We start from the raw sequence: 12,624 nt of genomic DNA on the forward strand, positions 1-12,624 counted from the left end.
TGCCTGAGGCTGTGGCATGGGGGTGCATCTGCAGTGGCCCTCCAGAGGATTAAACACACCTTGGGCTGCGTGGCAGCCGTATAGCTGGGATCCTCTGTGGTTGAGGATTTCATTTTTCCTGCACCCACAGTCAGCGCTTGTGGAAGCAGCAGGCAAGAAATCAAGCAACACTGTGCTCGGTGCATCTGCCACACAGACTTCTCTAAAGTCTTCAGGAGCAATGAGGCTGCACCCAAGGCTGACCTGACAGCGACTTCTCAATCACTTCATATGCATGATAAAGCGGGACAGTGAATAAGGGAGATCAGAGAAGAATTGATGCCTTTGAATGAGGGTGTTTGTGAAGAATGCAGAATGTGCCCGGACTGCCAGGGACTGCTGGGGGAACAAACAAATCTGTCTGAAGGAAGTATGGCCAGAATGCTACTGAGAAGCAAGGATGGAAAGACTTCACCTCGCATACTCTGCACAGGGAAGAGGAGGGGCAGCCCTGAGGGAGGACGGCGGGCCTGGTCAGGTGCAAGGGCAGCACAGAGAGGAAGGCCCCTGGGAGATGCACTGCGTCCGGGGCTGTCACGGTGGGCTCAAACGCCAGGGCAGGGTGAGGATACTGCAGAACCGGGCCTCGTTTCCTCCCCGGGTGCACTGGGTCGCCCCGAGCGTGCCCATCACAGAAGGGAGGATTGCAGGGTCGAGGGGATGTCGGCTGAAACGCTTCTCCCTTGTCCAGCTGTGAGGCTGGGGGCTCAACTGCCCACCCATCTGGCCTCCATTTCCTCATTGTCCTGGTGAGGGCAGCAGTGTCTGACTCAGAATGTCTGAGGCTGCGTGGGGGCCAGCTGTGCGGGTGCAGCAGGTCATGAGGTGGGGAGCAGGGGCCCAGAGCCCACTGCCTGGAGCCCACTGCAGTGGACCATGGGGTGGGGGTGGGCAGCAGGTTACCCTGTGTGTGGCTCCATAATCACTGTTCTGGGAGTCTGGATGCTGCCCTCCCACCCGCCCAGGAAGGCGTGGGGAGCTGCACCCCTCCTCCCAGGCCACAGCCAGATTTAGAAACAGCAGGAAAGGCCTGGAGTTTATTATAAGGACAGGAGGCCTCTGAGCCAGGGGCGTGAACTCAAGTGGCCCCAGGAGGACTTCCGAGAAGTCGGAGGTCGCCGGACACCTGTGTCCGCACGGGCAGGCATGGGAGTGACTCTGCTCATGAGAAATCATCCCTTTGCCGGCGGCACTCACTGCACTGCCCCTCATGCAAAGCCAGAATGAGCGTGAGGCTGAGAAGGAGGGGTGGTGGCATCACCGTAGTGGGTGCCCCCTCTCAGTGGGCCTGGTGGCAGTCTGTGTGTGACAGAGGCAGTGAGGGTCTGAGACACAGATAGACAGCGAACTCCCCTATGAGGAGTGAGCTCCCTCACAGGGAGGGGCAGCAGGGCTAGGGGCAGAGGGCCCCCGCTCTGGGCTGGAAAGCTCGGAGGAGTGGGCCTTCCCTCTGGTCCTCTCAGCCCGGGTAGCCCCCAGTACCTTCAGCCCAGACTGCAGGGCTGGGAGTGACCCAGGAAGGTCCCTCTTGCAGAGAGAGATTTAGATGGAAGAATAGCAGAGACGGATAATACACACGTTAACATATATACACATGCACACAGACATGAGAAAGATGGATATGCACATGCATGTGTGCACATACACGCCCACAGACACAAGCAGGGGTAAGTCAGGAACGGCTCCTAGGATCTCAGCGCATACCCCCACGGGTTCATTTCAGACAAACCCTGTCTGTGCCACCAGTAGGGGCGTGGCGGCTACATGTGGGGCTGGAAGCCGCCAGTCACTCTGTGGGAGAAAGGTGAGCGAGTTACAGTTGCAGGATTCACAGGGCAGTTCCAATCGGCCTGCAGTTTCATTGGAAAGGACTTGGCGGCAGTTGGGTTTGGTTTGGTTTCTGGTGCAGGAAAGTTCTCTCAGTCACACACCCGTTGCGGTCTTGAGACTCAAACACGGAGCCAAGGCCCACTCAAAGCTGCCCTCCAGGACCAGGCACAACAGCCCCTGGGGGTTCCTGAGACTGGACTCTTCACAGGACTAGAAAGCCCTGTCTTTGTCCCAAGGTTTTGAACTGATGGCCTTGCAGTTACTCGCCCAGCAACGTAACTACTATGCCACCAAGGCTCCCAGGGACTGCCGGGGAGAGGGGCCCTCGCCCTCAGCAGGCGCAGCCCCAGGCAGAGTGTCTGTGGAGAGCACGAACTTCCGGTCCATCAGTCACTGTGATTTTGTGGGGCTGCTGTGAGACACCCTTGCACAAGCGTGAGAAGCAGCCCCCACCTCTCAGCTGCCCCCTTGTGTGTCGCTTCTCGGGCGGGGGACACAGAGACCGCTGCCTCCCTCAGGCCTGTCTTGGCTGGGATGGGGCTGTTCCCTCAGTAAAAACAGAGCTCTGAGCTCCGCCAGCCCCTCCAGGTCAGAACCCAGGCAGCCGCCTTTTGCACCTCCGTGTTGATCCAGGGCTGGGCCCAGAGGCAGTCAGTCACCCCATCGGTGCCCCCGCCAACAGGAGGGCGAGAGCCCCCGCCAAGAGCCCCCAAGCCCCTGTCAATGCGAGCAGCATGGGGCCGGCTCTTTCTAAATGATCCCGTCCCTCAGGAGCTGCGGGGCTGCTGGGAGGGAGGCTGTGGATCCGCCGATCAATGGCAGGTGCGGGGTTATTTCATGTTGAGTGGAAAGGAAAACTGAGGGGGACGTGGGAAAGAACACCGACAGCCAGTTAACCCCCGGTGCACTGGCGACAATTGTGGAGGTAGTGAGCTGGGGGGAGGTATAGCAGCACGCAGTCCTGGACAGTGTGGCGGGGACAGTGCCCTCGTGTGCCCACAAGGTCTCCTTTTCAGACGGTGCCTGTCAGAGACCCTGCTGTCCTCAGTGGCTTTACAACTCGGAGGACAAGGCCAGGGGGCAGGGGGGCAAGGGAAGGGAAAGGAACCCGCCAGAGGGGAATGACAAGGATGTCCACACTTGTGGGGAGGATGGACCAGGGTTCAGGGCGGTGGTGGGGTCGAAGGTTGGATGGGGCCCACAAGGCTGTGTGATCCTTCACCACAGACATGTGCAGGGCATGGGGAGGGCAGGGCAGTGCCCAACGCAGTGGAGACATCTGCCATGTATGGTCCCCACGGCCTCATGGGGGTCCTCCGGGAACAGATGGCACAGGCTTAGTTGGAACTGGGTGCTGGGCACCCACATGGTCTTGCCCACCTGCCTCAGGTTCTCCCCCAGGTGATGTGTGTGTGCCTGTGTGTGCACATATGCATATGTGAGTGAGGGGCCTGGTGGGGAAGGTTGGTAGGGGAGTGTGACAGAGGACCAGGAATACTGGTGGCAGAGGTGGGTGGGTGCCTGTCCGAGAGGACGCAACCCAGCGTCTGGCCACACCAGTCAGGGCCTCTGGTGAGCCCCCAGAGCTCAGCTTGGGCTGGGCAAGGCCGGGAGATCCTCTCAGCGCTGACATTCCCTGTTGGCAGACATGGTAGCCATCTTTCCTGCGGACCAGGGGAAGTGTTTGTAAGCACTGTGCACAAATGTTTACCTGCAACTGCACCAATCCCAGGCTCGCCCCACTTCATATGCCCTGCTCTGCACAGGGTGGCCAAGATTGTGGGGTGGGCTTTTCTATGTGGGGAAGCCCTGCCTAGAGCCAGCCGGCCCGTCCGTGCATCTACATCCCAGACCATCAGTAGCCTGGGCCACATGTTTCCACTGTGCTGTTGTTGTGCACAGGGGCCCTATGGGCTTAGTGGTGGCTGGTTGGGCTGTGAACTTCAAGGCCAGCAGTTTGAAACCACCAGCTGCTCCTCGAAAGAACAATGAGGCTCTATACTCCCGGAAAGAGTTACAGTCTTACAAACCCACTGGGGGTGGGGTGGGGGTTTGAGTCGGCACTGAGTTTGGTGTGGGGGCTGGCTATGCATGTCACAGACAACAGCAGCCTGCCCACCTCACTTTGGGGGGAAGTCCGCCTGGACGAGTGCCGTATGCTGAGGAGGAGACAGACAGGAGGCTGTGGGGCGCGGCTGGAGCGGCGTGTGTGGTGATACTGGCTCTTGACAGGCTCTTGCACATGGTCACTCTTGGCCACAGTCATGGGTGTCCCCTCTATGTGCCACACCTGCCCTGCACCCACACAGCGCAGACAGGATATGACAGGAGAGTAGAGCCCCCTTGGGAAGTGCTCCTGGCAAAGGGGGCCCTCAGGAAGGCCTCATACACGGAGCTCCTCCACATGGGCTGTCACCCGGAGGGCACAAGCCTGCCCGCTACCCGGCCCACGGGGTACCTCACCTCCAGCGGGACCACCTGCATCAGGATGGCGAAGTTGGTGAGGTGGGTGCAGTGGCACACGGAGTAGCTGAGGTTCCCCTCGGTGAGGGTGCAGCCCTCGTTCGACCAGACGCCTTTCCCGGAGCTGTGGACACATGGGGAAAGGTCAGTGGAACTGGCTGGTGGGGGCTGGATGGGGTGCTGTGTCTGGGGTCGGCACCGCAAGTCCAAGCCTGTAGTGTTCTGTCTTGTAGAAGAAGGAGCATCGATTTTATCATTTCACGACATGTCAGCTCTGTGGAGGGTGGGGTGGGGTGGGGTGGGGAAACCCCAAACTGGAAGCTCAGTGAGACTCTTTCCAACAGGCAGGAGAACAGACTCGCTCTGACAGGGAATGCTGGGATTCTGGCCATGTCCTGCACCAGCGGGCTAAGGGGACATGACACCAGCAGACAGGGGCTATACTAGGAGGTGTTTCTGTAAAACTGTCGCCGTCACCGTCATCATTTCTGTCACTAGGGGGCATGGGGTCCGTTCCAACCCACAGCGACCCTGTGCTCAGCGAGCAAAGCACCGCCGGTCCACGCCGTGTCCACGCTGCTCCCGGGCCCGTGGCTGCAGCCACGTGTCCACCCAGCTTGTTGAGGGCCTTCCTCTTGTTTTGCTGCCTGCTGCTCCCCGGCCCCCAACTTTACCAAACTAGATGTCCTTCTCAAGGGACTGGTCTCTACATAGAACCAGGGGGTAGAATTTCAGAATCCTTGTGGATAAAATACAAAAAAATAATTAAAAAGCTAAAAGACTCCCTGTCGCTGAGTGCACTCACAGCAACCCTCCCGGAGCACCAACACTTCAATGCCCTCCCTGAGTCACGTCCTGGCAGCACCGCAGGCCTGTGTGTTCCTGCCACCGGGGCCGGTGGTACCTGAAGTTCAGGAAGGCGCAGTAGTAGAAGACACGGTGGCTCTGGTTGTTGGCCTGCAAGTGCTGCTTTCGCGTCTGGAATGGAAGAAGACTGGGAGTCACCATGAAGCTGAAGCACCCCAGGGGTAACGACTGTCCCCCTCCATCCCAGACATGGCCCGTGAGGGCTTCCCCCACCCGCTCCCCTGGCCATCCCTGACCTGCTGCCCTGCTGGAGGCCCCCAGCCGAGAGTGACCCTGCTCCCTCGCTTGGCACCTCAGCCACCATCACACAGCCCATCTGCAGGGCAGGTGAGCCCCATCTTCCTCCCCCTGAGCCCCAGACAAACCCAGAGTGGGTCCAGCTCCAGGACCTCCTAGGAAAGACCAAAGTGAGAGGCGGCAATGAGGTGGGTGTCTGTCGGGCTCGGGGGGGGGGCGGGGGGAGGGCGGAGGGAGGAGCATCTGAGGGCAGGGCATGTCTTAGGCAGAGTACACATGGGACCTGGAGTGTCGTGCAGGGAATGTGGAAGGACTTCAGGAGAGCAGCCAGGTTGACCGGACTCAGGAAGACCCTGTGTGTGTGTGTGTGTGTGTGTGTGTGTGTGTGTTAGAACTGCTAGGGGTGGGTGCGGGGACAGGGAGAGGGTTTCTATCGGCTGGCTTCTCGGGCCCAGACCACCAGGCCTTTTAACAACCGGGCTTCCGGATAGACCTTTCAGTGACAGTTGGGTGCTCACCAGTGGCTACCACCAGGGACTCTGGCAAGGGTTGTTCTCACTGCCATCAAGTTGATTCCGACTCACTGTGACCCTATAGGATGGTGGAGAACTGCCCCTCTGGGGTCCAGAGACTCATCTTTCTCTGTCGGAAGGACCAGCTGGTGGTTTCAAATTGGTGACCGTTTGGTTAGCAGCTGAACATGTAAACCATTCCACCACCAGGGACTCCTTGCAAAGGTTGTTAGCCGGGGAGAAGCCGTCACATTCAGAAACCACAAGGTCAGTACTACAAAGGCAGCCCCATGGCCACAGCCCTGCACCTGGGGCTGGGGGCACTGAGGCCACATTGGGCCCAGGCTGACACAGAACCTCTAGACTATGAGGAGCGCATTTTAAAGGCTTACTGAGAGCCCAGAGGGGCTGCAAAAACCAGCAGCCGGATGCACTGAGGGGCCCCAGCTGGAAGCAGAGCAGAGGCCGAGTAGCCCCGGGGGACCCCAGCACCTGGGCTCCGGATCTGAATCACTCTTCCATGGCAGAAGCATGAACTTTGAAGCCCGGGGTGTGTGTGGTCTGGAGTGAAGGAGGCACAGGGAGCTCACGGGAGCCTGGCCGTGATGGACGGCCTCGGCCACCAGCCCCAGAGGTTCTACCCTGAGTGGGAGGGCCGCCGCTCCTTAGGGCTCAGAGTCTCTCCACAGGCCCCCAAGTTGGGGGGTGGGTGCTGATGTGGGACAACTCAAAAACAGTGAAAGAACCGGGCTCACTGGTCTGGCAGAGGCTAGTGGAACCCCAGATGGTGGCCCTCAGTTACCCTGTAGGCCTGGACCTGAACTCACCGCCAGGCCCAACTTTCAGCCAAATGGCAGCCAGGACTGTGAGGGGGCAGTCACACCTGGGAGAGACAATCTTCTTAGAACAATTAACCCAGGAGACCAGAAGGTCAGCATGTGCCCACGAGGTGCTCAGAGGCAGGAAGGACAGGAGCAGCCATGCACCTCATGGTCTAGAACCAGGACACCCCGAAATACACGACAACTTGACAGGGCCATGATTCTTAGAATATGACCTGATACAATTATCTTGTGCATTATAAATCCTCACCTCTACGATGCAAATGAGGAAGGATTAGAGGCAGCTAGGTAAATGGGACAGGAGGCTGTCTACACCAATACGCTGCATCTTTAGTCGATATCCTTTGAGACATAAATGAAATTCAAATCCCCTTTATGACTATACATGTGGACTTGGCCAGATGGAACACTCAGGCATGGACTTCGCGACCTCTCTGGAAAGCGGGAATGGGGAAGCTGAATATCGTTAGCCAAAGCAAGGCCGGGGCCAGCTGCAGAACAGCGTTATCAGTGACAAAGACACGGGTTCAAGCTGAAGATGAATAAAAGGAAGCAAGTCCAGGAGTACCAACATACAACCTGCATGTGTACCACCTGCACTCAGAGCCTATCTCAAGAATAGATCTGACTCAGAACACTGAAGATTGGATGACCTGATGACTCATGGGATTACAGCAAGAACATCATTTATAAAGACACACACCCCTCTTACTGTGACTGAATGATTAAAATGTAGTGTGTGTTAATTATGGCTCAATAAAGCTAATTTTAAAAGATAACATTACATATGAAGAAGGTAAAAGGTCTTTAAAAAGACAGAGAAGACCACAGTGGATTTCAGAAGAGAGTGAAACTCTCTCTAGAATGTAGAGCAGCTAAAACACCAGGAAGGAGGAAAAAGGAAATGAAGCAAAAGAGCTAAGCAGGAAATGTCAAGGGGCCGCTGGAGATGACGAGGCTCTCACTGTGGTTCTGCAATGTCCCCGGGGTCTGCAGGGGGACCACCAAAAGGGAAGGGCATGTTGGCGTTCCTCAAGATGAAAGAAGGGAAGAGAAAAAACCCGAGACTCGAGTTTTAATCTTGAAAGGTTTTTTGGGCAAAATATTGAACAAAGCAGGAAGTCTCAAAAGAAAATAGTATCAAAATTTTACCAAAAAGAATTAGTTGACAGTCAAACATTTCAAGAGACAACATATGCTCGGGAACCGATGGCACTGGAGGGAGAATCCAGGCCGCACCGAGGGCGCGGGTGGAAAGCAAGGCTCCAGGAGGTGCCGGCCTACCAACGGAAACACGTCAGCAGGCTGCGGAAGCTCTAGGAGCACTTGTCTAAGGCGGGAAATTTGGAAGGTGGCTACCTGGTCAACCAACTGGACGAGGTCCATGCTCGTGCCCATTCCAAAGCAAGGTGACTCCAGGAAATGCAGAAATCACACAACAATATCATGGATATTACATACAAGCTACGTTTTTGCTTAAGATTATTCGATCATGGCTGTTGTGGTATACTGACAGGGAGCTGCCCGGAATTCAAGCCAGATTCAGAGGGGCATGTGGAAAGGGGGATCTCATTGCTAATGTCAGAGAACACCAGGAAGACGTTGTGTTTTATTGACTTATGCCCAGGCATCTGACTACATGGGTCTGTAAGGAACCCAGCGGGGGTTCTATAACAGAACAAGAGAATGCAGCATGGTTCAAAGTCAGGAACGGCATGTGTCGGGGTCGTATGCTTTTACCACACCTATTCAATCTGTGTGCACAGCACATAGTATGAGGAGCTGGACCAGAGGCAGAAGAACGCCGTGTCAGGACTGGAGGAAAGCTATTCACAACCAGAGATATGCAGATGATACAACCGTGCTTACTGAGATCAATGAGGACTCGAAGCACTTAGGAATAAAAATTAAAGATGGATACAGCAATATGGATTATCCCTCAATGCAAGGAAAAAATTTTATAACGTCACAATTGTATCAATAAACAATATGATTGGTATTTTCAGATGGAAATTGTCAAGGACTGTCTTTTACTTGTGCATACAACCAATGCCCATGGAAGCAGCAGTGGAGAAATCGCATGATGTATTGCACTGAGCAAATCTGCTGTGCAGGGTCTGTGTGAAGGGGGAAGAGCAAAGCTATCACTTTGAGGACGAGGGTGCACTTGGCCTGAGCCATGGCATTGTTAATTTCTCCTAGACAGTGAGTGAGGAGAACGGAAGGAGGAAGAGGCCTTTCGATTATGGGGTGGTTGAAGCCTCCCGATAGTGCCACAGACTGCCAGATCAAACTGACGGCTAGAGTGCTCCCTAAGAAGTGAGATGGGCCGATCTCATCCCAGGTACTCTGGGTATGCTACCAGGAGGAACCGATTCTTGGAGAAGGCCGTAATGTTTGGTAAAGTAGAGACTTGGTGAAAAAGAAGACGCACAAAGAGGTGGATGGACACACAGGCTGTAACAATGGGTTCAAACACGACGACTGTGAAGATGGTGCAGGACCGGGCAGGGTTTCCTTCTCCTGCACTTGGGGCTACTATCAGTTGGAGTCGACTCAATGAGACCTAACAACCACCACCACCGCAACCACCACCACAAACACCACGACCACCACCATCACCACGACCACCACAACCACCACAACCACCACCACAAGCACCACCACCACCGAGAAGTGAACAGGGAGAGGCACCTCAGTCCAACCACGGGAGGAGAGCTGGGAGTGGAGTGCCTCCTTTGGGCCCAGGGTGCTTGAGCCGAGAAACTCCTGGGCCCACTGGACGGCTAGTGCCAAGATACATGGAGATCTCCAAGGGACGTGAGGCACACACGCAGATGCTGAAATGAGACATCAACCTCCCCACAAAGCCGGCAGAGAGCGCGAGCTTTCCCTTGGAGCTTAAGCACTAAGTCCCCACTTCTGGTCTCCTAAACGGTGTGAGGATACATGTATCTGTGCTAAACCCACTCGCATGTGGTGCTTCTGACAGCCCATCCATGAAACTAAGATCACTCCCTGCCTGCATGTCTCTCCAGGACAGCCCACGTCTCTGCGCTGGGGTCCCCATGGCTCTGCCTGCACCCCGTGCTGCCCAGGTCTCTTCCCCGACCAGACAGGCTTGGAGGCCAAGACAGGCCCTGGGGCTTACGGTTCCACCTGATGCATCCTGGTCCCTCAGGATGTGAAGCAGGCTGATGAGGTCAGGTTCTTCTCAGTCCAGGGAGGTTCCCTGCCTCCTGACGCCCCCTCCAACTGCTAGTGTGCCTGGGTCAGGGCAGCAGTGACCGCCTGGGACACTGCAGGACTGATGTCCCCAGACTGCTGGGCTCAGGTCACAGGACCTCCTAGGCAAGGCCCTTTGTGTTTCCCTGCCCGGTGTGGACCCTCTGGTCGGAAGGCAGAGCACCACCAAAATGAACCCCTGAGATTCTAGCCCCTAGCCCCTTGTGAGGCTCTCCTTACCTGAACCCCAAGTCTAAGAACAGGCATACCCCTTTCCCACTCCCTGGGCTTACACACAGCATCACCCTCGGGGCCAGGTGAGGGCCGCCACCAGAGGGGAAATTGCTTTGATGTCCTGAGCGAAGAACAAGAAGGAAAATAAATCTCTCAGAAACAACACGGGAGCCAGAATGAGAACAGCGAGCTGGATATTGAACACAAGTGTTTCCAGATCACCTCACTTCTCCCAGGTGACAACCGGCCAATGCCGGGAAATGTCCCTGGAAAACACAGGACTCCTACTGCCAGGCCCCACCAAGTGTAGCTGGCGTCCTGCAGAGGCCCAGACCCTGAGGAACCCCTGAGAACAAGCACACATAAGCGCACACATACACACACACATGCATACATGTATACCCACACATATGTGCTGTACACATGCACACTCAGTTATGAATTTGTGTACACTCATATCCACACGTGTGCTGCACACTCACACATTTATGCATGCATGCATGCACACACATGCACGTGACACTCACCCACACACTTGTGCTGTACGTACATGCACATCTATGCATACACACTCATGAATGTGTACACTTACACATCCACACATGTGTTGTACACTTACACATTTACACACATGTGTACGCTCCCATGTGTTGAACATGCAATGCATTAATGCACACACTAATGCACGTGTACACTCCCGCATGTTGTGCACTAACACACATTTATGCCCACAGGTGCGATCTGCCCATTGAGCGCATGGCTGCGGCTTGGTTGCCGAAGTACGAAGCTACTGATGTCGGCGACGGCATGTGTGCCTGCAGGCTGGCCCGTGGCTTGTCCCGCAGGCCTCCTCTTTGGTGGAGAAGTCAGACCAGATGCAGGCAGTACTGAGAGGCGTGCTGTGAATCTGATGGCCCCAGCCCCCGGTGCACTGCTCCTCCCTTCTGAGGGGCTGCCTGCCTGGCAATAAACCTACCGCACCTGGCGCCTGCCCCATCACAACGCGGGCAGCTCAGTACAGATAAGGGACTTCTGAGAGAGGGTGACAAATGCGTTCGGAGCAGAGGAGAGGGAAGTGGGTTGAGGGAGAAGCAAAGATTTAGGGAGAGAGAGTGAGACCCCGACAGAGGAATAGACAAGAGAGACAGACAGAGAGCGAGGGAACGTGAGGGGGCGCTCTGAGGTAAAGTCCAGCCTGGACTTCCACTACCCTGTTCCGTGGCCCTTTGCTCCCGAGTAGTGCTGGGTGGCAGAGTCAGTTCCGACTCCTGGCAATTCATGGGTGGCGGAAAGACACTGCCCGGCCCTGTGCCCGCCTCATGGCGTGGCTATGTCCAAACCCACTGCCGCAGCCACCGTGTCCCCCTGTCCTGTCAAGGGCCTTCCTCTTTAACGCTGCCCCTCCACTTGACCGAACATGATGTCCTTCTCCAGGGACTGGTCTCTCCTGACGGCACGCCCAAAGGCTCTCCCTGGCTGCCTCTGAGGAGCATGCTGCCTGTATTGCTCTTCCTGGCAGGTTCGATAGCCTTCTCCGGCCCCATGGTGCACGGGCAGCGGCTCTCCTTCGGCCTTCCTGTCTGTCTCCTGTCCAGCTGTCACAGGTGCATGAGGTGACTGAAAAGACCGTGGCTTGGTCCTCAGAGTGACACCTTTGTTCTTTGACACTGGCATTTCCGGTGGGCTTGTTTGCATATTCTGCTAGAAAGCGGGGCCGTGGCCTGTTGTGCCTGACAGGAAATGCCTCCACGCGTGACCACACATTGGCTCTGGAGGAAGAGCCGGGACCCCAGAGCGGAGCAACCCATGAGGAAGTGTCCGATAAGACAAATCCACTCAAGTGGCAAGTGCTTCTTTCCTACGGAACACCCAAGGCCACCCATAGACTGTCTTCTCCTTCACAAAGCCTGGGTGCTGTCACCAACCTGACGGGGCTTCACAGAGCAAGGCCGTGCGACCTCCCTGATGGGCAGGGTGCACAGCCAGACGTGAAGAGCACTCTCTGAGCCGCCCTCCAGGCCGCAAGGGCACAGAGCAGGAGAAGGTTGGTCCAGGGCTGGAAGATGGACTGGCCGATGCAGGGGAACCATATCCGTGACCGAGCAGAGCAGGCAGAACAAGCACAGAACGAGACGCTCATTGGTGATTAAAACAAAACTGAAACTCGAAGCCTAGCGGGGAATGTGGTGAACTTAAGAGACTGTCCACAGAAAGCTGCCGCTGACTACACACACACACACACACACACACACACACACACACACACACACACACACAGACCAGCTCCCCCCACTCTGCCCAGGGAGGTCCTGAGAAGAAAGGAGAGGCACGCAGGCTGACCAGAAAGAAGGAAGCCGTCTCTACTTGCCCGTGGC

The 12,624-nt window shown here is 56.2% G+C and overlaps 1 protein-coding gene across 1 annotated transcript in view; it reads right to left on the minus strand.

The window, feature by feature from the left end:
* The window catches only part of ADGRD1 (adhesion G protein-coupled receptor D1), an 80,616-nt gene that overhangs the window by 21,425 nt on the left and 46,567 nt on the right, over positions 1–12,624 (minus strand). The window contains exons 15-16 of the mRNA XM_075534617.1: positions 5,237–5,310; positions 4,333–4,456 (exon numbers count right to left, since the gene is read on the minus strand). Of these exons, the coding sequence (XP_075390732.1) occupies positions 4,333–4,456; positions 5,237–5,310 (198 nt within the window). The remainder of the gene's footprint in view (positions 1–4,332; positions 4,457–5,236; positions 5,311–12,624) is intronic.

The sequence above is a fragment of the Tenrec ecaudatus genome, chromosome 16 (assembly GCF_050624435.1).
Source record: "Tenrec ecaudatus isolate mTenEca1 chromosome 16, mTenEca1.hap1, whole genome shotgun sequence".
NCBI classification, from domain to species: domain Eukaryota; kingdom Metazoa; phylum Chordata; class Mammalia; order Afrosoricida; family Tenrecidae; genus Tenrec; species Tenrec ecaudatus.